The sequence below is a fragment of the Cryptomeria japonica genome, chromosome 10 (assembly GCF_030272615.1).
Source record: "Cryptomeria japonica chromosome 10, Sugi_1.0, whole genome shotgun sequence".
Taxonomy (NCBI): Eukaryota; Viridiplantae; Streptophyta; class Pinopsida; order Cupressales; family Cupressaceae; genus Cryptomeria; species Cryptomeria japonica.
In genome coordinates this window covers 356,928,919-356,954,900 of record NC_081414.1, presented here as the reverse complement: position 1 = coordinate 356,954,900, position 25,982 = coordinate 356,928,919, and the positions used below count along the sequence as shown (strand labels likewise).

General features: G+C 35.0%; 1 protein-coding gene across 1 annotated transcript in view; it reads right to left on the bottom strand.

Moving 5' to 3' along the window:
* Positions 1–3,628, bottom strand: part of LOC131042801 (Golgi SNAP receptor complex member 1-2) — a 69,585-nt gene extending 65,957 nt beyond the window's left edge. Inside the window, exons 1-2 of the mRNA XM_057976122.2 lie at positions 3,467–3,628; positions 3,191–3,387 (exon numbers count right to left, since the gene is read on the bottom strand). Coding sequence (XP_057832105.2) covers positions 3,191–3,320 — 130 coding nt within the window. The 5' untranslated portion in view covers positions 3,321–3,387; positions 3,467–3,628. The remainder of the gene's footprint in view (positions 1–3,190; positions 3,388–3,466) is intronic.
* Positions 3,629–25,982: the final 22,354 nt, after the last annotated feature.

Genomic DNA, 25,982 nt, shown 5'->3' with positions numbered 1-25,982 from the left:
CATGGAGTTTCTCAGCCACTTGACTTATTCAATCCTGGAAGAGATGTAGAGTACCCCAAAAAACATTCTTCAAATGTGACGTTTGGGGTGTAAATTTTTTAGTGGTTATGAACTGAATGAACAATCTACTTAGATGACAAGATCTAAGGAGTAACTATTCTGTGAGAAATCTACGAGGTACTCGCACGTAGCTATTTCTCTTAGACAAGTCCGACCTACCAACCATTCTTCCCAAATGAAATGAAACCCTACTAATATGTATAAAAGCCAAATCAATTTCACCCAGTGGATGGCCTCATTTACACCATTCATGATCCATTGCTGAACTTAGATTTGACCCTGGCAGAAAGTAGGAAGAAATGGTTACCATCTCATATGGAATTCAACTAAAATTATGGGAACAAAAATGGTAAAATTTACCATTTTTGTTTCCATAATTTTAGTTGAAAACAACATCACATGCTCCCACCCAAAACAATAGAACACTGCAAACTGACGAAATAAAATTAGAATCTGAAAATGTAAACTCAATCACCAAGAAAGTCGGGTTCGGAGATGGGACTCCATCCCTAAATCCATTACTTCACATCTCCTGATAACTTATTTTAAATGTGATATACGCATCCTTCTTAATCATATAATAAAATACCAAAATTCAAGATGACATGGGCATCCCTGTACACGTCATGTCCCCTTTTTCCAAAAAATAGAAACTTATTAAATATAGTTAGTCCCCACTGTCCAGAAATAGTAAGCCGAAGCCATATTGATATGACAGATTGGGAAAATAATATTAGTTTAATAGTTTATTTGTTTTGATGCAAATTCATATTCATCAAACAAATTGATATTAATGTAGTTTCTTCTTATGGTGAGCACTGGTTTTTGGAAAGTTTCCTTGGAAACTTTGGGCATCTTTGGCATCTAATGGCTTTATGGAAGTTGCCATAAAATGATTATTTCCATTCCATGCAAGTTTCCTCCATTTTGAGTAGTGGAATTTGGGTGCCAAATTTGAGTTTTGAAAGAGGTTTCATACATACATGGATTTGGCTCCATTTTGGATTCATTCATGTTGCAGATTTTGTTAAGCTTTGATTTGTTTCTTCAATGACTAATAAACCAGTGGAGAAGGAGACTGTAGAACGGGAGTTTGAAGGTTTCCAGGTGATCTAAGGATGGGAGTCAGAGGATTACCAGGTGATCTAAGACAAGAGTCAAGGATTACCATTGAATAATCTCATTTCAGAGTTTATCACTGTGCTAAATGGTTGAGATTTTCTTCAATTTTGAGTTTGCATGTGTTGCAGAAGCTTATGGCAGCCTTGAGGCCGTGAATTTTTTGTTATTTCATATATTTTCATGATATTTTGTCATTAATAAAGTTGCCTTGAAGTTTGGTGAGTTTATCCTGTAGTTTTGTGAGCTTGCAGTACATTTTAGGCTTCACATTTGCTCACTGTTAAGGGGTTAATTTGTAACAGAAGAATATTGTTGTTTATATCAGCCTTGAGGCCGTGGGTTTGCTGCAAATAATACATATTTTTCCTGTTATTTACTTTCATGTTAAGTTTGGTTAATTTTTGGGTTGATTTGAGAGTCAGATCTACAAATCAGGTGTATGGTTTGTAAGATTTCTTGCTAAATCTTTGTGAATATTCCAGTTTATTTGGGAAAATTAATTTCATATGGGTTTTGGAATGAGAAAAAAAATTCATTTGCTGTCCGTTTCTGCAAATTTAAGTTAATTTCATAAATTTATCAATCTGGGGCATTACAACACATTTGTGTTTCCTATGTCTCCAGTGACTGTGAAATGAACAAAATAAAATATAAATAAATTCTTATTTCTTAATTGCTTTCAAAAAAATCTTCTCACAATCAAATTCATTATGGCCCATAACGCTAGACTGAGCCGTAAAGTTAAAGCTTTATCACAATGACAACCTGGCTTCAAATCCCTGCATTGGACCACTGGCCAGCTTTAAGTATAAGCAAGCTTCAAAATGTTAATCCAAAGCGGTGAAGTGCATGTATTCCATGCTGTGGGAGTGGATCTCCGTTTGCACCCCACTGGGTGAGGATCCCTCCTACCCTCATTTACCCATCAAAAAATATAAATAATAATATTCACCATGTCCGTGGGATAGTGGTTTAACATTAATGGTGAACAAACATGAGTGTGGCCCTAGTTAAAATCCCCTTACCTCAATAAAGTGGGGTTAACTCCAACAGTCATGTGATGCAGTTCTTTATAATGATTAACAAATACATTTGATCATCGATCATGTTCATAAATATTGAGAACGTGGACCAAGCTTAACTAAAATTGTGTTATAGGGTGCCCATAAACTCGGCCAATATTTATTGAGCACAAAAAAAAAAAAAAAATTGTATTCACTGTGACAACTCAATAGTTATTTTCATGAGTATGAGCATAACGATGGCCTAGCTTCGTATCGTCCTCACCAGCAAAAGGCAAACCAAGCTATCAAAATGTCGTTAGAATAAGACATATCAATTATCAGGTAAATTGAGGTGCTAACCATGTCAATAAATCTTAATAATGTGATCCAAGTTTAGCTCACATTGTATAAAGGCTGCCCATATCTTCGCCCAAAAAATGCCAGGCACAAAAACGGAAAAAGAAATTGTCATATTCTCTATGATATCTCAGTAATTATCATTTATGAATAAGATCACAGGAATAGCCCAGCATCACATTGCCCTCACGTTAATAAGGAAGCAGATAACTCCATCTGACATATGGTAAGGTTGGGGTATTCTGATTACTAAATCTTTAGAATATAGTCCAAACTTACCTCACATTTCATAATAGCCGCTTGATTAGCTTACACAAGATTTACAAAGCACACAAATTTAATGTTAACTAATCAAGGTCTTACAATATCTCGGAAGGCATTTTTAACAATAAGATTACAGCAATAGTCTTTAACTTTTGTTGTCTTCAAACAAAGAACCCTTTATCACAGGACCTTCCACATGAAGTGCAATTATCATTTTCAGAAATTTAAAAACCTATTAAAGGTTTGAGCTTTCAAAGTGTATATATTATTGCAAGAGCTTTCCCAATTAAAAGAACATTTATGATATTGAGAAATGAACAATTCGGATTATCCTTCCCCATCATCAGTTTAAATGACTTCAAAATAGATAACATTTGAGTTACCTCCATGGGCAAGCCTCCCTCCGAGCTTCGCATAAGAAGAAAGCTTGACATCCAAATCACCCTCGATTTTGCGGGCTTCCCTTCTCAAATCCTCCCATCTCACATCCACCGATTCCATTGTCTCCCCCATCTATTCACACGGCCCTAAACTGATTTCTTCTTCTTCTGCCCTAGCTACTAAGTATATGTCGAATAGCCTGTAGAACATATATTAATTGTGCATACCAGGGAGCTTTGAAATCAATTCGAATAACGATGTTGCAAAAATGTCCTTACCTTAAAATACTATGGAGGATCTAGCAGAGCATTCATGGTGTAAGTACTCGCAGATGTAAAAGATATTATAGAATGAAAGGAAATGCCTGAGAATTATTTTGGAAATCAACATATTAAGAAATTTGCTGCGCAGTCATTATATTGGAGAATTCATCTTGCTGAGGTCAAGATCTCTTGTTTTATATTTTATATGTACGTGGAATTTTTTTTTTTCTTTGTTTTTAATTCTCGCATTTGATGTTTGTAATTTTTTTAAATAGTAAATTTGGAGATAGGATTTAATTCCCTTTCAAAACAATGAAAATGCAAATTAAATAAAGTATCGCATAATTTAGGGGGTGAAAAATTATGGGAGTATTTCTCTCAATATTTATATACGAGCACTTGCATCTTAAGGAGGTGTAAGGGTTACATCAATAGCAAATAATAATTTATAAGTGAAGATGTTTATTTTGATATGTGATTTGTACATAAAATAATTTATTTTGAAAAATAAATAATCAAAGTATTTATATACAATTTTGGTTGAGACATACAAAAAATATCAATCTTATACATCTGGATCTTGAAGTTGACTTTTCGTCATGGTTGGTATGAATGAGCTTGAGGTTAGCTTGTTGTTTTTTCTTTGATTTTGTTCTGCATGTTGAAACAAGAAGTTAGTGGATTTTTAGGAGGAATGCATGGATGGTTTTATATAGACGATTTAAAAATATAGAAATGTGGAAGTTTGTGAAGCAAAGAAAGGAAGCATTAAGCATTTGATGTATCAATTTTGGAATAGCAGGGAATAGTAAGATTTTTTTTTGTATAGAATCTAAAATTGAAATTGCATACCTTTTACTCATTACAATGAGAGTTGTTGTAGTCGAGACCCCTCCCTTTTCCTGATAATTGTGTATGGATTATTCTTCATTCTTGAATATCGATCAAAAGACAATGGTGGTTCTATACGGAGGTCCTTTATTGATTTAACCCTTGATATAGCTGTAAAAGTTAACCCTTGTCTTTTTGGTTTACCTATATCAAATGTAGCTTTTGGTAATGTTAATCCTTGGGATTTATGTATGGTAATTGCCCAAGCCATGGATAGTGGAATTTTTCTAAGATTACCTAGGGATATTGGTGTTATAGGTATACTTTTCGGGTCATCTTGGTTCCAAGGTGGGCCATTGTAATTATCAAATTGGACAACTACATACAAAGGTAAATTTGGGGGCTTAGAATAGTTGTGTATGCAATATGTAGCACCTCTCCAAATGACCCATTGACAAGGCCTTCTTGTATCCATAGGTTTGTTGTTAACATTGCTCATTGTCCTCTACATAGCAGGAGTTTGTGGGGAAGTTAGTTATCATCATTATCGCCATTTGGTTTAATGTGTGTTTTGATTGCAACACTAAGTGAACAGGAAGATTTAGTAGTGTAAGCATTTTTTTGTTGTGCATTTTATCTAAATCATTAGTGGAGTATAGGTGCATTGCTTAGTCAAATTTATGTTGTTCAACAGTACATAGTAGTTTGTTTGTGCAGTTTATTAGTAATTCCCAATCTTGTTCTATTGGTTGTGCGTCACACATTTTTTGTAATATTTGATGAAAGTTAATTTGATCTTGAGTATCGCCTTGTTGACAAAATATTGTTTGAAGTGTCACAATTGTAGTGAATTGCTCCCATAAGAACTTGGCAATCGAGTGTGATGCATAAATAGGCTTGTCCATAATAGGTGGTAGTTGTGCTAGGTCACCGACAAGAATGATTGATGTCCCACCAAAGTACAAGTTTTTTTGGTTGGGGAAAGCTTCACGCAATCTTTTATCTATTTTCAATAGTAGCTTTGGTCCTATGAAGCTCATCTCATCAATAAGGAGGTATTTAATGTGTTTCATTTGTTCTTAAAATATTAATAGTGATTGTCCCCTTAGTGGTTGCATTTCTCATATTGGAATCTTAAGGGCAAAATGTATAGTTGAGGCATGTATGTTGAATGCAGCAATTCCTATAGGAGCAACAACAAGGAGCGAGTTATATTGTGTTGATGTTAAACTCCAAAGTGTATGTCTAATGCAATGTATTAGGTAGGATTTACTTGTCCCTGTTGTTCCTTGTATGATCATGTGCAAGGGTTGGTTGAAGGAATTATCATTATAAGGTTCTTTAATAATGGTGTAATACCCCACCAGAAACCCTAAAGGAAAACAACACAACTAGGCAACCTAAGGGTGAAAAAAAAAATTCATAAAAGATTAAGTGATAATTAATTATAACAATTGCACATTTAATAACACAACGGAAGTCTAACACAAGATTTCCTAAGGGTTACCAACGAAGATTACTTTGCAAATTATATTAACACCACGGTTAATCTAATTGTTCATCTAATTAGGAAAATTAAATGTTTAAGATAAAACCTACACATACATCTAAATTCCATAATGAAAGAATTAAAGTAATCAAATGCATTTATTTATCCATAATTTATTTATACATAAGATTTAAACCAATCGAATTAACATACATTCCAATGATCAAATATTACAATATCAATAAGTACATGATTTGCAATAATACCACGGATTACAAAGTTACAACGTCAAGGTTACATAATTGTTTGATACAATGACCACATGGTCTCAACTGAACAATGATCACGAACAAGAGTTGGTACATGAACCACGAACCAAGAAACACCAGTGAAGCCTTTCCTCGCCTGAAGATACAATCCAGAACATTCGATGGGAAGTGGCACTACCACCCGACCATGTGTTTCCGAAATGGAACCACCCCACCGTGTTGGGAGATTGTAGAAGACCCTCAAGCAAGCAAAATAAGACAAGTACAACAGAACTACATGACTCCGCAAACATCCATGTGACTCAACTCATAAACACTAGTGACTCTAAGGAGAGAGTGTCATCGCATGGCTTAAGGTGGTTACCCTAGGTAGGCCTCCATAGGTCCCAGCCCCCATCCTGGGTTATCTTGGTAACCTCTCCTAAACCCCCAGCTCCATCTAAGCATCATGCGGACCCTACCAATCCCTTTGTGAAGATAAGGTGGTAGGTTTGCCATTCCAAGTCTTCTCACCACATCCTGAGCCTATACAAGCACTCAACCATGTGCGAGGCACGTTATCTTAGTTTAATATTTTAGCTACCCCCCCCCTAATCAACTATTAGGTTATCACTTCTTAACTGACTTTCAAGGGGTTATCCTGTCATCCACTTTGGGCACGGCCCCCGCCTGAAAGCCACTCTCTCTCGTAGGACACTAACAGGAAAGGTCTCTCTACGAGAACTCTATGGCAAAATTGACAATCATATCTAATCCTAACAAACCATGGGTGAAGGATACACAATCACTAACCCAGGATTGACCATTTGGAAACATAACACGCAATGGCTCACATCACAGGGTTATACAATGACACCTGACTAAGAGGTAAAAAAAACCTTAGTAACAAGACAATAACTCAATTCAGATTTACAACGAAATATGCTTTTACCAAAGAATACCCTTTATTCTAAAGATCCTATAACAAGTAATCTTTTTAAAACAGTAAAAAGCATTAATTACTTGCAAATACAGATATTTCAGGAAAAATAGGAAATACATCTCATTGATAAAAGAAAAGCAGAATTGTGTCATTTGGTCAATAAGGCTAAATTAATCACATAAAAATTAACCTCCTAATGTATTTCCAAGAATAATTATAGAATCTAAAATACAAGCTTTTCTGAAAATAACTAAATTATGAATTAATTATATATATTAAAACATGAATAAATTTGCAGAATATTAAATATACATGATTACTACAATGCCCAAATTTTTAAAACATATATATATATATAACACAAAACCCAGGGGAAGCGAACAAAATTTACTTACTGCTACTGCACGGTAGCAGTTACTACCTTAGGTAGTACTGCTACCGTATGATAGCTTTACTATCGTCGGTAGCAACTACCGCCCCCCACCCCTTCTATGACCCCTCTTTAAAAAAAATAATAATACAATTAAATTTTAATGAATGCATAGTTTAAATACATAGATTAAAATTCACAAAGCCCCCTTTTTTTCTCTTTTTTTTTTAAAGGAAAGATTTACAGAGAGAATATAAAAATCAATTTTCACAGAATATAAAAAAATCAATTTTCACAGAATATAAAAATCTATTTTCACAGAGATTAAAAAGCAATGCATCCCCTCTCTTCTCCATTTTTATTTACACAAATATCTTCCATAACCCAATATTTTTCTTAACCCAATTTTTAATAAATTTCTACAACCAGGAAGAACACAAAAATTGCATAACACACAGAGAAACTTTTATGGGACAAAGGAGGGTAAATCTGGCAAAATTTTGCCAAAATAACTTTTCCAAATTCCTCAAAAATTTTAAATCTACAACACCTAAGGAAATAACTTCTTCCCAAAAACTAAAAATAAATTTCAAGAAAAGATTCTAGCCGAGAACGGGAAATAACCAGAGAGGGATTTTAGATTTGAAAATTTATTTTTAACACACAGAGACTGAAATTTTTCAATAACTTTCATAATATTCATTCCAAAACTAATGCATGCATTCCAAACATCTATAATTTTTTTTTTTTTTAAACACACATCATTCAAGAATGAGGGAAGAAATAAAATATTTTCTTTAAAAACAACCAGAAGAGGCTACCCAACTTGTATAGCTTCCTGGAAGAACTTTGTTGGAGAGATTATATCCTTCAACAAGCTTCCAATCCTGAAGTCCGAACCTCCTTCCCAATGAATCCAAAATATTCCCTTCTTAAGAACAAGCACTCCAGAAAATTTTCAAAAATTCCTTTCATGCACAGCCACCTCCTTACTTTCCCCTTTTTTTTTCTCTTTTCTCATGCTAAATAATTAATTTTCTAAAAAAGAAAATAAAGCAATACTTTAATTCTAATTTATTCTTTTATTCATTTATTATTTAAAATTTTAGGAAACAATAAACGAAATTAATCTAATTTATTTTTCACTAAAATTTAAATAAGATATATTTATAATACAATGCAACTTGCAACCTAATTTAATAATTTCTTTTAGTTAGTTAAATTTAAAATCTCTATGCGTAAAAATACATAATTCAAAAATACCAACTATGAGATAACTCCATAAATTTAATTAATTAATTAAATCCACTAACACACAAACTGAGCAAACCCCAAGCAAGGACTCAGAAAAAGTCAACCGACATAATACTGAGGCTGAACAAACTGACAGGACGACTAACTGACGACACTCACAAGAGTGTAACAGTGTAAAATAGGGTCAACTACCACCTCCTCCACTTCCATCGGACAATTATAAGGCACACTCAGACCTGTGGAGCCAGGTGGAGACGATACCCTGTACCTACCCAGTACTTGTACCTGCAATATCCTGCATCATCGAACCACACATGCATATATACAATATAAAAAACACGGCATGCACACCGATGAAGGAGAATCGTGACATTCCCTGTCTCACCGGAGTGAGTGAAGGAAAATCGTCCCCTTGCATCCAATACACTCTAAGACACGCAACATATAATTTCACATTACATAGATAAAGTAAAGTGTCAGTACATATCAATAATCCATAAAATGCCATAAAATCACAAGTATTGACATACTACAATTAAATTATGCATCTCATGTCCAAATAAAGCATGAAATAATGTCATATAAGTCTGAATAACACATCATAGTAATGTATCCATTGAAAGTAAGCAATAGAAAAATATGAGTCTAATAAGTTCAAATGAGGAGGGGTACTACAAATGGTAAGTGCAAGTTCTTGTTTGGATGATAGTGGATATGGTGGATCATTGAATTGTAACGTGGATTCTTCATCTTGTTCATACATCCTATTTATGATTATGAAATGTTCAGCAATGTCATGTAAATGAGGAGTAATAGAACATTCATTCCATTTGTTCATATTATCAAAGTCACGTCTACCAAGCATTTCAAGGACATTTTGATTTCCAACACTAGCAAGCCCCATTTGTGATAGAAACTCTCATTCATTCATATGTATAGTGTTTTCTAGATTTATCTCATTGTCAGTGTCCTCATCCTGTTCATGGTTATCCTCTACATCAACTATGCAATCGACATGCCACACATAATATTTGTTTAAATTCATTTGCTTCCAATTTGTAACAATGTCATATTTGGTGAGACCTATATCCACTGAAATGTTATGAAAATGCTTGTATAGAAGAAGGTCGCTCCCGCAAAATGTTTCAAACTGTTCAGAATCCTCATTTGGAATAACATAGAATCTAGGAAAGACATTGACAATTGCGTTTTCTTTCCTTTATTTTTATTTGCACCCTTTGCGAGTGGCAGAAAATGAGAATGATCTAGCAGAATCAATCAATGTTATTGTTTCCATCTCAAGAGGGCATTGTATGTAGGTGTGTAGATAGCTCAATTGTAATGCATTTTCATTTGGGTTTCTTTTTGTTGGTGTAAATAATTATTCATCTTGGATATTATTACACTATACTTAAGTTTACTTAGGTACATGCATTTGATAGTAGTTTGGGTATGAGAGACTTGGGTGTTTGTGCCACATTGGGATAGTGTGTGTAGGAGAATTTCCACCTTTTATGGTGTTGATATTATCTTGTTGTTACATTTCACCTCATGTGGAATATTATATTATTTCTCCTACCTACCCACACATATTTCCTACCTACCCTTGTTTCTTATTGAGCCACATGTCATGTTTGTGTGTTCACATATCCATAAGCCTTGCCTATATAAGCATGCTCATCTACTTTGTTTGTCCGAACAATCAATCTATATCTTGTAATGATCCAGTTGATCATATTTTGCATCTTGATAGAATACAATTTATTTCTATCATATATTTTGTCTCTCTTATTTGTGTTTTCCATTGCCTCTAGATCTTGGCAAAATCTCACATGGTATCAGAGTTGGTCCATATCTCACACTTTTGATTTGATGGAATATTTTTCTTCCAACATTTAGTGTCATAAATGAGAAATTGCAAATAACAAGCGATAGTTTTTGAAGCATATGGCATGTCTCTTGTGTGCTTATATCATGGTCTGCAATGATTTCAGCCATAAATTTGGGATATGCTACTATTATTATTTTTTTCAATAAAAGTGGATTATTCCACTAAACTTTTTTATTAATATTTTTTTATTTTTTACACAAGATTCAAAGAGCATACCGAAGAAAAGAATCCTGGGAAGAAAACCTCCGGTCACAACTCATAAAATAAACCTATAGTATCTAACGGATCAGTTTATGCACCCCGCCCAAAACCACATACAAAATGCAGTCACAACACATATAATATTAGTTTTACATAGAGCCCATATGACAATTTGCCAAAAAAACCCATCGGGTAATTTTCAACTGTAGACTCCACAGCTGCTATCAATGGAAGAAGACAAAATTTTCCAAAGCCCTGTGCCAAATCCCATGAGCCAAAAACGTTCCTACCAAAAAAGAAAGTATCAAAAAACTTTTGGAAAAAGACTATTGTATCAAATACCATGAGCTCGAACCCTCCTCCAGACAATGAACATGAATACTTGAAATGAAAGGGGAAAGCGAGAATAATCATCATAAAATTTTACATCAACATTACTCAAGAAAATCATATAACTATTGCTGCAAACCTTCCCATACCCTAGAAGGAATTTCCTCAAAACCCACCTCTTGTTGATTAGCATTGCTATCAATGGCTAAATTTGCCAAATAATCTGCAATCTTATTAACTTCTCTGTAACAATGGGATGCCAAGAAAGATTCAAACAATTGTAATTTTTGTAAAATGGGATCAAGTATATACTACAAATTCCAACAATTCGATTTCTTTTTCATAACACATTGAATAATCACCATAGAATCATCTTCAATTATTAAGTCCTTAATTCCCAAAGAGATTGTCATATCCAATCCAAAAGACAAAGCATGAAATTCCGCATAATTGTTAGATTTAAAACCAATAGCATGACACTTAGCTCAAATAAAATCTACATTGTGATCATAAATTACCATGCCTACCCCAGCCGGACCAAGGTTACCACAAGATGCCCCATCAAAATTTAGTTTAAAGTGCCCCTGCGGAGGAGGTTTCCATCTAGCAAAGCATCTCTTACCTATTGCATCATTCTTTTTTAAAATTGAACCATGAGAGGGTAAAACTAACAACATCTTCCAAACTCTAGTAACTCTACTATCCCAGTGCGAAAAAGAAGTAAGATTTTCCAAATTCTTATAAATAAACAACAAAGCAACCTCAGAGATTGAAGACTCAATTTTTAATAGAACCTCAGACAAAGGAGACCTCATTTTTTAAAATATCCTATTGTTTCTCTCTAGCCAAACATTCCAAATCACAATAGATGGAGATATGATCCAAAGGCATGCATAAAAAGATGAGGCAAACATAAAGGGCCAAGATCTAAAATGGGAAATGAGATCCTTACCAATAAAAAAGGATATATTTAACTTCTCAAACAACCACTGCCAACATTCATAAGCATAATCTCAATGTAGGAACAGGTGTGAAGAAGATTCCAATTTTTTGTTACAAAGGACATAAGGGAAAACAACAGTAATACCAAGCCCATCTAGTCTCATACCTATAAGGACTCTATCCTGAACTGCCAACCAAGTAAAGGCTCCAGCTTTAGGAAGACAAGCTGAATGCCAAAACAACTTATAAGGCCAAGATGATAAATCTTTAGCAACCATAAGAGAGTTGTAACCATCTTTAACAGTGTACTTACCAGAAATATTCTTTGTCCAAATAAGTTCATCCTCAGAATCAGAAAGAAATACAATTCTATCCCCCAAAATCTTCTCAAAATCTAATTTCATGCTTTGATCAACATCTAAGAAATCAATCAACTTCCATCTAGCTAGTTTAAGGGGTCCACTAGTCACAATTTCAAAATAATCTGCTACAAAAACTCCCCAAAGGGAGGAAAGAACAGTGATCAAAGGAGACCAATCCCTAATATTCACCAAAGGTGTGTGTCCATTCCATACTTCATCCCAGAATCTGACCTTTCTACCATTATGAACAATCCATGAGAGATGAGGCAAAATAACTGATCTACATTTCCAAAGGAAATTCCAAATAGCAGAACCCGAAGGCAAATTTGAGACTTTAAAAATGTACTCTCTCAGTCCATTATTTAAATATTTGGCAAACATAATATGTGCCCATAAGGAGCTAGGCTTGTCATATAATTTCCAAACCAACTTAGCACCTAAGGCTAAATTCTGATTTTCTAGACTCCAAATCCCTTTTCCCCCAAGTTCCTTAGGCAAACATACATTATCCCATGCAACTAAAGAGAGTTTCTTCTTGCCATATTTATTATTGTTCCAAAGAAAATCTCTAAGAGTATCTTGTAAACTAACAATAGCTTCTTTTGGAGACTTCAAAACAGACATGAGATATATGGGAACAACATTCAAAACAAACTTGATAAGAACAATTTTACCCACCAAAGTTAACCATCTATGATTCCACGAGAGAATTTTTTTAGAAATGATCGAAATAATCTTATCCCAAAAACCAATCTTATCCTGTTTAACAAAGAAAGGAATCCCAAGGTAAGTACATGGAAGATTTCCAGTCTCAAATCCCCAAAAGGATTGCAACCTATGTTGAACCAGTTGTGATGTATTAAGGAAAAAAAATCTTTTATTTATCACCATTCACTTTCTGACCAGAAAACGATGCATAATTTTGTATTATTCCTTTAATCGCTTTTGCCTCTACTAATGAAGTATGTCCAAATAACAAAGTATCATCTGCAAAGAGACAATGAGAAATACTTTGGGGAATATTTTGAATCCTTATACCTTTCCAAAGCCCCCCCACTTTAGCAGCCCTAATAGCCCAACTAAAGGTTTCAGCTAGGAGAATAAACAAAAAGGGAGAAAGGGGATCTCCCTGTCTCAAACCCCTAGAGGAAGTGAAAAAACCACAAGGAGAACCATTAATTAAAATCAAGAATCTTGCAGAAGAAATACATGCATGAATCCATTTGACCCAGGCCTTGGAAAAACCTAACTTCTCAAGAACAACACATAAAGCCCCCCACTCTACTCTATCATAAGCCTTCATCATGTCTAGTTTAAGTATCATGGTCGGGGTTCTTTGGGTGAAATAGAATGCAGCACCTCATGTGCTACAATTGCACCCTTTGTCGTCTCCCTTCTGGGAACAAAACCACCTTGCTCCAATGAAATGATCCTGGGTAGAATTTTTGCCAACCTAAGGGAAATTGCCTTGTAAATATCTTATACAAAGTGTTACATAAAGCAATGGGGTGGAAGTCAGCAAAATTCTTAGTATCCTCTTTTTTAGGAATAATTGCAATCATTGTAGTATTAAGTTCTTTTAAAATAGACCTATTTCTCCTAGCTTCCTCGAGAGCCAATAAAACATCATTTCCCACAAAATCCCAACATTTCTGAAAAAATAAAGGAGTAAAACCATCTGGTCTTGGAGCTTTATCTGGATTCATGGCAAAGACAACACTCTTAACTTCTTCTAAAAAAAAGGGAGACATCAACATCTTATTGTCTTCCAAAGATACTAAAGGAGGAATATTAGATATAATATCATTGTTGAGATTTCCATCTTCCAAAGATAATAATGACTTAAAAAACCTAACTGCCTCTGAAGCAATGTCCTCTGGCTCTGTCAATAAATTTCCATTCTGACACTGAATACAAGATATTATATTCTTACATCTTTTAATCTTAGTTGAAGAATGAAAAATTTTTGTGTTCCTGTCACCATCTGAAAGCCATAACTCTCTATATTTTTGTCTCCAATAGATTTCCTCTCTTGCTAACACCTCCTCAAGCTGTAATTTTTGTGACTTCAATTCATCAAAAACTTGTGGCACCATACCATGTTGAAGCACATGAGTATTAAGACACTCAATCATATCTTGAATCCTTTGTTTCTCCTGAAAAATGTTCTTAAAATGTGAGATATTCCATTCCCTAATATTCAATTTCAAATAACTTAACTTCTTAGCAATCTGAAACATACGGGACCCAGAACAAAAAGGAGCAGAACTCCACCATTTCATAAGCAGAGGCAAAAAGGAAGAATCCCTAAACCGCATGGGCTCAAATTTAAATGGAGACTTAAAAGAAGTCCTATCCTCAATAACAGAAAGAGAAATTGGAAAATGATCAGAACCCGAGACTGGTAGAATAGAGGAAAAGAATTCAAAATCTGAATCAATCCAATTCTCAGATAACAAAAACTGATCTAATTTCTCAGCAATCTGAGAAAAATCCCTTCTCATGTTTGTCCATGTGAAAACCCCATTCTGAGACTTACAATAAAAAAGGTTCATATCATAAATGAAATCCCCAAAGTCACCATAATCCTTTTATTAGGGAAAACACCTCCTCTTTTCTCATCTAAATCAGTGATAGCATTAAAATCACCCTCGAAGATAATAAAGGAACCATGTTTTAAGGGAGAAGAAATCCTCTTTAATTCACCCCATAACTTACTCTTCCCTTGAATTTTTGACGGAGCATAAATGTTAAAAAGCTAGAATTTAACCTTCGAAATCTTACTTATAACTAAAGCCAACATCCAATTTGTAGCAGATGCCCCTAACTGTACCTCAATATTATAATTATTCCAAAGTAGTGCCAAACCTCCTGAAGCACCACAAGCCGGATAAGAAAGAAAATTCCACCTTCTCCAAGATGAAAAAACCAACTCAGCAGACTCCTTTGACAACTTTGTTTCTTGGAACATAAAAATATCACACTTAATTAAGTCCATCTGGGACTTAATTAAGCATCTCTTGTTAGGGGGCATTTAAGCCCCTAACATTCCAAGAAATAATTCTCATTGTCCTCGAGGGGAGGCCGAAGCTCCCCTCTCCCCATTAATTGAATTTTTTTTGCTTTCCCCAAAGCAACCTTGCAAATTACGTTTCACAACCCCTGATCTTGTCACAAGAGGACTAGTCACAAATCTTTTACTCCTCTTTCTTTTTACACTTATAGTAGTTAGGCATGTTTTCTTAGGCCTACCAAGAGAGACTGAATGCCTCCCTTGCCCACCAGCAGGAGAAAGGGACAAAGTATTTTGAATTCCAGCATCAATTTCCATTTGAGTCTTAAGATTATTTGGAGGCCTACCTCTCCTAGGAGAAACCACCAATGGTGAAAAAACCGGAGTTGTTTGGACAATTGGTAAACTCTTGCATGACTTTGGAGAAGCTAGGATAAATGGATTATCTTCAAAACCGAACTCTGTTGTAGCCAAAACCGCAAAAGGATTAGCAGATGTAGAAATTGGAAGGGTCGAGTTTATATCCCCCAAATCCTTCTCAATTGAACAAACAACTCTATCAGTAATACCCTCATCCATTTGATGTGCATGATTGTTAAAAATATCATTTACTTGCTGAACCAGATTCTCATCTGGCATAATAACAGGGACAACCTCTAACGGATTACTATTCCCTAAGGAAGATTCATTAGCCATATTAATTTCAACATTCAGAGGGGAATTATTAGACACCAAATTCTTAATTTCCTAAACTAAAGAAGCATCATTAGGAAAACCTATGGCAGGTACCTGTTTAATAGTTTCCATATCAACCACTGCATTTTTATCTACATTCACATTCTTTGAAGAATCCAAAACCTCCTTTTGAGTGCATGAAGACAAATTGTCGTCCTTACCCTTTGTGTGATTATTTGGCATCTTAGGATAATCTATCATCAATGGATGATCTACTCCATTCATTAAGGGATTACCATCCACTATACCCCTGTTATTAGAAAATGTCTTCAGTAAAGACGAAAGTGAGACCGAACCCGAAGTGTGATCATTTGGTTTCCCAGAACTACGACACAATGGATTATTTTCAAGATTAATGTGACCTGTTTCTACCAATTTATGCAAAGAGACATTTCCACATCCTTCAACCGAAGGTCCCGCCGACAAACTATCTTTATTAAGGGATTTAGGGACAGAGCCAACAACTTGGTGGTTTTTCTTAAAATCCATAAGTAACGAAGCATCCAAAAGTAAAGGAGACTTAAGAAGCTCCGTATCTAATTTCTCAATTGATTGGGATATGCTACAATTGTTTGGTCTTCAATTGCTTGCTTTTTACAAATGCATGTTAACATATCAATACAAGACTCTGATTTTCTTTCTGCCTTAGATGCCTATTTTACAATATATTTAAGAATGAGTGATTTTGATACAATTGGTTGGAAATCCATATTAGCTCTCCATATTGAAATCACTTTTGGGCAATGTATATTCAACCTATCATCATTTCATGCAGGGGTATATGTTTTTTTCCTGATTCATCACATGACAAGGAAGAGCTATCACATCGGTCCAAGAAGCTTTGTAATGATACTCTATAAGTTGGCCTTGCTTGCATAGAGATGTTGCCTCAGTACATTTTGTGTGCTTTTGAACACAGTTGATCAAGTCTTCATAGTCAACAAGTGTATTTCTAGAGAAGATCTCACTTGTATTTAGCAAACAAGGATCTTCTTGCAAAGATCAATGCCTTGTGTTGTTTCTATCAAATGATGCACGAGGATTGGATGCACTAACGTATTTGTCAAATAATTAAATAGTTGTTTCTACAGCAACAGGGTTCTCCCAGTCAATTTTTTCCATGTCTGGTGCATTGTCAAGCCAAATGAATCCATGTATATGTGCAGATCCTCGATGTTGACATTCATATCTATACCAATAATTTGTTGCACATAGTGATTGACCTTCCTAATGGTTCAATAAATAGACCTTTAAATTATACCTTAGGGATTGGAAATCTGACTAAGTATCTTTTATCATGAAGGTTCATTTATTTGTCAACCCGAGGCATATACTTGAAATGGGTCTGCAAGGTATATGCACTAGAAAGACTGAAACAACCACTTCTCCTATAATTGGAATTGAAATGTTACTTTAAGAAAATGTTGGAAAAAAATAACCAAAATGCTTGTAAGGAAAACTAACTAACTTTCAAGAAACAACTAGGAAAGACAGGACTTATCTATGATCAACAAACAGGATTCTACTCAGTTCGTAGTGGCTGCAGGAACAGTCACATGAAGTATTCCAGTGGTTGTAGGAATAGTCTGTGATCAAGATAATGCTAAGTACAAAATGAGAAATGAATGTTACAAGAGATCAAAGGAATACTCACTAAGTGGGCCCCCTTAGCAAGCATCCAAACAATTGAATCACACGCCTGAAGCTTAAAGTATCATCTCTATTGATTTAAAAGTACCTGACAACATAACAACAAATTATTGGAAGTCTGTTTCTTTTAACTCATAACTATATTACAATAGATGAAACTATCTTATTCTCAACCATCGTACAAGAGAAGGTGGGAGTTTATTTAAAGCATGAAATTCCTAACTAACTAGCATACCACTCCCAAAGTTCAAGGAGGATTCTTCTATTGAACAAGGAGAAAAAGAAGGTGAAATTACAAATGTTGAGAATCAGTCAAAGTTTGTTGGAACAATAGAGAGAATCTAGCATAACCTTTTCCCTAAATCTACTCCTTCAACAAAGGAAATCGTTAAGTCTTCAGATAAGTCATAATGAACCACTTTCAACTACCAACTGACTCTTTCAATGACAATCCTTGATGTCCCTTCTCCCGGCCAGCAAATCCATAATCTTTATTGTTGAACACCTTAGACTGGTTCAACATTCTTCTTTAACCCTACATAAAAATGTTAACATGCACAAATATAGGCCTGATTATCCCTATTAGAGTAACATTCAAAATCTACATGCATCATTACCATGTATATTCCTCATAGCATAATTTCCTATTATATTACATCAAAAAAGAACATATATCAAATGAGTTCATGTCACATGACCATATCATCAAAACATATAAAATGTTATCACTTAGCAAAGGTTTTGAACTCAAAAGACATAACTAGACTCCTAATGTCCCAATAATGAGACATACACATAGCTAAAATAGAGCCATTCTTTTGGCTCATCAAATAGGAGTTTCTCTATTAATTCTTCATGAAAGATTGTGAACTGTTGATGCAAATATAGGGATGTGGTATGAGGGTTATTGATAATGTTGTTTGTGTGATCTTTGTTAGTTTGCAGTTTGGACGACGTGCCATTCACAAATACTCATTGTAAATCTGGCCATTTTGTATCTGCAAAACTTAATGCAAAGAAGAGAGTAGGGGATTCTATTTGGCTAATCATATTTGACAGCTCACCACAATACTTGTTCCAATATGAGCGGGTCCCTCTTAATGAAGAACCAAAATGCATCAATTCTTTGGCTAGCGGAGTATTGGGCATTTGTTGTAAGTGGAGGTGAAGACTATCGATAGTGTTTGGTATGGAATCCTCTACATTTTGTTTGACATAAACAAAGAAAAATCCTTGTTTGTGATGTCTCATAATTAGATTCAATACAAAATATTGAAATCTTGGATGGCGTCCAAATCTATTATCATGAAACCGCATCAAGTGCAACACATTTTAATGCATCTGAACTTCTCTATATCATGGTTGCAATTACAATGCAATATTGTTTGGGAAGAGTGTTGGAAAATCCATGTCTAGAAGGCCCTCGAGTACTGTATTCATTTATTGGTGAAAGGGTCAAGTTGTGGCCAATGAATAAGGCTATCATGTTGATCTGTAATTTGCAAGGTTTCTTTGATGATTTCTAGTTCATGGCAGCTATTTGGTAATTTAGCCATAAAGGATGTTGAGTATTTTATTTTATTTTCATGTTGATCCTTAGTAGCCATATATTCAGTGTTTGTTTCTTCCATTTGTTCATGTTCAAAATTAATGGTATGAAGCATGTTTGAAATGTCTATATTTATATCTGGGAGATGTGCTAGAGAGTCAACATCTATTTGAACATCTTTGTAGTATGGGTCACATTTGATCTTATATTGTAATTTAGCTCGTACACAAGCTCTACTTACATAGAAATCATAATGGTCCCCTTGTGCACGTAGTCTGCGAACTATAACCTATCTAAGTTTGTAATTATATGCGAGAGATATTTTGATATTGTTCTGATATCTTGTGGGAAACTAATTGTGTGACCACTATATTTGTATTGTCCTCCATGAGCATGAATTACTTGAACTATTGGACTTATCCATGCTATGAGCATCTCTTCGACTTGGGTTATATTTTTTAACTCGTCTGGTTGTTTGCCTGGGTCTAAATTATTAGATGTTGAGAATCGATGTCTACCTTTCTCACGGAAAAATTTAGTACAAATTGGACCATTGTTTGTTGCATTTGTATGTATTCCAGGGTATCATTCACAACATATTGTGCATGTTTGCAAGTCTGATAATGCATCTATTCTATTGCAAAATCTTTTAGAGGCCATTATAAAGTTATAAGTTGATTGTGGCTTGGGATGGTTTGTTGTATTTTTTTCTTTGTGTTTCATATGACAACGGATACTTATTTCTTCTTTATGGCAAGCATAGTACTCTTGACTTCTTTTACGATTTTGCAAATTTTGATTCAATTTCAGAGGATCTAGTTTGAGAATTTTGAGGGGTGGAGTTCATCATCTGTAAATGAAATTGTAAGTGTCATTATAAATGCTAAGAAAAAAACTAATATGTACAATTACAAATGACTGATCTAAATGAAAAAAAAAGTGTTAATTATATGCATCATGTAGTAAAAAGAAATAATTTGATGAAAGGTAGTAGACACATTATTTTCATGAAAACAACTTAATTTGTAATATAAATAAATGTGACATTGTCTTGACATATATTATAACAAAAAGTATAGAAATTTAATTTTTATATATATATATATATATATATATATATACAGTCTTTGAAATATTCTTGTACATAACATAAGCAATGGAGCTAGATCTAGGTACTATTATTGTACATATCATTGATTTTGGCCAACAAGGAGGTGTTCTCTACAACAAAATCTATCTTCTCAACTTTGGTGTTTGTTGATTTCAATCAACCTTGAACACCAGTTGAATTATATGCAAATGAGATAGTGAAGATAAATTGCTTGAATAATGATGAATAGTAAGTACTCAATAGATAATGAGAGGGGGGGGGGTGTGAATCAGTATAGACAAAAACTTCCTTAAACCACTTTGACTGCAAAGACTGAACTAACTGGTAAACAATATCACCGATCTAAAACAAGGTACTACCGGTAAAACATAGTATGACTGTGAAAGACATAAATCGATAACACTTAGATCATCACCACACCTAATATCTCTTCTCCACTTCACCCATATGCATAAACAAGTAATACATCAGAAATATAAAGACCACTGGATCAACATGCATTACTGCTTAACAAAAAATACTAATCATCACATGAAAAGGCATCACACATGACACACTGATTTTTCACATGGAAACCCAACTAGGAAAAACCACGGTGGGGATGAATACCCACAAGTTGTACTTTGAACTCTTCTGAAGTTCGCTCTGTTAGGATCCTAGTCCGGTTAAGGACTTTATAATAGGTTCTGCTAGGAACCAATCCTGCTAGGGATCACCCGGTTAAGGGATGGCTAAATACCCGGTTAAAGGTTAGAACCCTGTTAAAGGTTACCTCACAAGAGGATTTGAAGAACTCATTGATTTGAGTTACCCTGTTAAAGGATTTACACAAAGCCTATTAAAGCTACCCAATTAAGGGATTTTCCAACTGTTGAAATGGTTAGAAGTCAATAGGTAATACACTAATCTGATAACAACACTCAATGCCAATGCAAATCCACTTTAGTTCCTTTGCATCTGCAGTCACACTCTATAGGTATCAACACACTTCTCTGGTCTAGCAAGAATCAAGTATCTCTTCACTTGGATACACACATAACATTTGCCAACAACTTCACAATGCAAATCATCATCAACCTTATAGGAAACAAATAGGTCAATAACATAAACCCTAAACCCTAAACATTTAGGTTATCAATAGAGTTGGTCCAATCCTGACCATGCAATCACATTGCATTGAATAAAACAGTCTTGAATAGATCTCAAGACGTTATCCATCGTTCGTTCTTTGCCGCTTCTGGAAGCTGATAACCCATCACGCGTTCTCCACCTTTTACTAAGACTTCACACATTCCCGAGGTAGATAGGATCAATCTTCTTCATGCAAGATCCTTAAGGAAATCCTTCACGCGCACAAGGCTGACATGGCAACACCATCTGATCTCCATTTCAATGCTAACCCATCACAGAATGTCATCTGTCGAATCACATAGACTTGAAATGCATCAACTGGAAACCCTGAAGCTGAGACTACGAACCGATAGTCATACCAAATGAAACCCCGATTCAAAACTTTCTATATACCGGTTCACATTCCAACATACTGGTTCACTTTGAACAAACATATGGCTTCACTTTTTCACATATATCGGTTCACATCATCATACCGGTTCTCTTGCCAATTTGCTTACTTCAATATACCAGTTCATACTTCAGCATATTGACATCAATGACAACATACAATATCATCATGTCATCATACTCTGCACATATGCCAACAAATAAGGCTTATTTAATTATAGCCTCGACATCGATCTCTGCTTCTTGGTTGAATTGCAGCATATATAAATCCTTTGTAGAAATTCCAAGGAGGTAGGTGGTTGGTTCTTCAAAAGCAATAGCCCATAGTATTCATGTATGATCTGCTAGCTTTAGTTGAAGTATGTATCTATAAATGCAATTTACAAATGTATCCTCGCACTTAGAACAATTCCATGTCTTATCATCATTTTGTACAACTCTTTTTTTACATTGTTTACCATCTATCTCAAGTGGGAAAGATGGAAAACAAATTGAATTTGATTTTATAAATTGTATTGTTGCTTTTACAATGTATTGAACAAGTTGGTTTGAATGCATAGTCTGTTCTTCAATATCAACAATTGTCTTCCTTGTAATTTGTAGGGGAACATCTATAGTTTCTATTGATGATGATATAAAATCACCCCAATTTTGTTCAAACCATGATTTTAGTTGTTTTGTCTCTTTATGCTTGGGTCTATAAAAAGGTGGGTACTAGCCAAAGTGCTTATCACCTTTCCATTATACTTAGTGACTCGTTCACTTTTAATTTCAATCACAATAACATGATGTAAGTGGTACATTTATTGTAGTTGTGCACCTTCCCTTTGAGTGGTTGGACCCCATAAAGTAACATTAATAGTACATGAAGACATATCCATTAGCCTGATGCTTCTTATAAGAAATTTTGTGCCATACATCCTTCTTATAATGGAGCTTAGATCTACACAAATGAATATTCCAATAACATCAACAAGATAATTATTGGTCATCTGCATAATTTCATCAAGAGGTTTGCAAGAAAACTGATGTTTTGGAATGGTAAGGTCATCGTCTGAGAGAGAAACCTTTGAATCATCTTGTAGACAAATTTCAAGTTGGCTATTTGATGCAGAGGCCTACCCAAACTCCTAATGACAAGCCCAAACAAGGTTAGGCTAGTGACCCCACTAACTAAACACAAGGGTCTTGCAAGGAAGGACTCTACACCTCGGATGAAACTACACACACATTCACTAAGCTTAGGCCTACTCAAGATGAGTAAAAGGCTTCAACTCCTCAAACATGCTTTACCGGTGACCTCTAATCCTTAGGATTTTTAATTTGGCCAAAACATGTCATCTAAGGACTCTTTCACACATTGGTTTTGGTTTAGGGCACCAATTCCTTATACCTCCTTTGTAAACCTACCCCCTCGGCTTGTAGCCTTATTTGGTGGTAGTATGGACCTTAACTTCAAAATGTTCCACACACCCATACAAAAAAATCATCATTTCAAACACCCTTTTGGAAGTTATACTAATCCCCAAAATGGGTTGGTCAGATCTATAATTACAAGGTCTGCTCCCTTTAGAGGCTAAGAGACCTAATAGGAGCAATTAGCCCTATTTTACAAAGCAACTACCTTTACTGGTATACCAAATGGAAACTCAACTCTATGGGAATGTGGGGGGTAGTTACAAACCTCTAATTCTAGGGTTACACACTTGGAATCCACCACTATGACAACTTATGTTGACTGTCCTAAAACTTGTCCTAGGTAGTCACATAGAGATGCCTACCTAATCTTTCTCTTTTCTCCACATAACAAACTTTCCCCTGATACACACCATGAAAAAACTAAATTATATAGGATTATCTTTCATCCCTCCAAAGGAAGGGTCTTCTAATGGACTGGAGTGCAAGATAAGGTCATTTTTATTCAAAACCCTCTCCAAACCCTCAATTTTTGAGTTACAGTCGGAAGAATGGAGGGTTATGTCTACTCCAGAATATTTAAGACCTCAAACCACCACCAAAAGAAATATATTTCATCTCCCTATATACTCCTTGGATGGTGGGGTTCCAATCAATCTGTACAGACACGTACAACTCCTGCAAACACAAAATTTCTGGGAAAATTGTAGTATTTTGTGTATTATTGATTCTCAAACTCCAACTCCAACATCAGGAACCTTAGGAATCATTACCAAAAGTCTTATACAACTCTCCAATGGTTTTCCACTGAATTTGGAGTAGGTTGGAGCCATTGAAAGACTTCCCCCAACCGATTTACAAAAAGTTGCATTTTTGCAATTTTGCACAAAAAGTTGTCATACTCTCTAAGGTTGGGATCCACATACATGGACAAACCAAACACACATAAAAAAAATGTCTAAAACCTATCAAACACAAATGTAGAGCATATATTACCCCTTTTTACCACATTGTCCCAATTGGCTTCTCAAATTGCCTAATTGGTGACATGGGCTTACATGGTGGGGTTTATTGCATACATGAAACACAAGACACACTAAGACACCATAATGATCATATTATTCATCCTTAGTGTCATGAATATTTTGTTTATGAGGTGCTCCTGCACCACTATTAAGTTTGTTGTACAACCTATTTGTTGTCTTAACAGTTCCACCTAATATTGTATATATAGCTCCAAGTTGAATATTCATGTAATGAAGGTCTGCAACTTCATTGAAGCAAGTGAAACGTATCTTAGTGTTCTCCCAGTCTATAATATCAAAAATAAAAGACACATACTTGTCCCTATGGTTTGTTGAATTGATGCATTTCTTTTTTATTGTCACACGACTCTTTATAAGCCACCTTGTTTGAAATGGATTCAAACTTCTAATAGGAGTAATAATGGAGGTGAGGGATTTATTCTGTAAGGATGGTGATATTCCAAACAAAGCCCTTCAAGGAGGTAGATTTGGTACTCTATCATCCTCGACAGACACTATAGATGGAGTATTTGAGCTTGTTGCATGTAGTTGTAGGTCATTGTCTTTGAAAAGGTAGGTGGGTTGACCAATAATATCATGGTGCAAGCAAGTGAATTATAGTTCTAAGATGATAAACCACCTATATCATTATATAAAAAGAAGTGTCACAAACTGGAACATATTCTAAATGATGGGTTTATGAATGTCATTTTTTTTAAGCAAATAAGTTTAAAAAAAAAAAAATTTAACTAAAGACATTGCTCACCTTGACTTGAAAATAGTTGGGCAACTATAGCCTATTAGCAACTCTATAGATCCTTCTAGGATTTTTTTTTTAATAAAGGGGTAAAAACTTAATTAATAATTAGAAACAAGAATTACATAAGGAAACCAGAACCTCAAAGCTCCAGAAGAGAACAACAAGCCCAACCAAAAATCATCCAGCTTCATAACTATCCATATCCTCAACACAGATCTTATGCAAGTCCTAACAGTAATTTAGGGAAAGATGCTCCCAATCCTCAACTTTCCAGTCATCACCATGTTCCAAGGCCCACTTAGCCAAACAATCAGCTGCTCTATTCCATTCACAAGGAATGTGAATGAAAGACACCTTCTCCATCATAGCACTAATTTGCAAAATCTGGTGAACAATCCTTGCTAGCTGCCAATTAATCCCACTCATCTTCTGCTTAATCAACAGGTCAACAATAATCTGCGAATCCAATTCACAGATAACCTTATGCCACCCAACTCAAAAGCACGTTCCAAGGCATAGAAAATTGCTAATCCCTCCATAAAATTATTAGACTGCTACCCTTTATGCTTTGAAAAGAAGAAAACCACATCCCGCATACGATCCCTAACAACACCACCACTCCCAGTAGGACCCAGATACCCCTAGAGGAGCCATTGGTGTTAATCTTGATGGACTCATCCTGAGGGGGAAACCACCTTCCCACCCCACGAACCCTCTTCATAGCACATCTACCACTCTTGACACAAGTTGAGACATGAGACATCTCTTGCAAACCCAACCTACTCACAATATCAACCTCTCCTCTATCCAGAGGAAAATTCACCTCACATTTAGCTTCCACTGTCTCTCAGATCATTCCAATGATTCTATTCCACACTCGTTGAACTAAC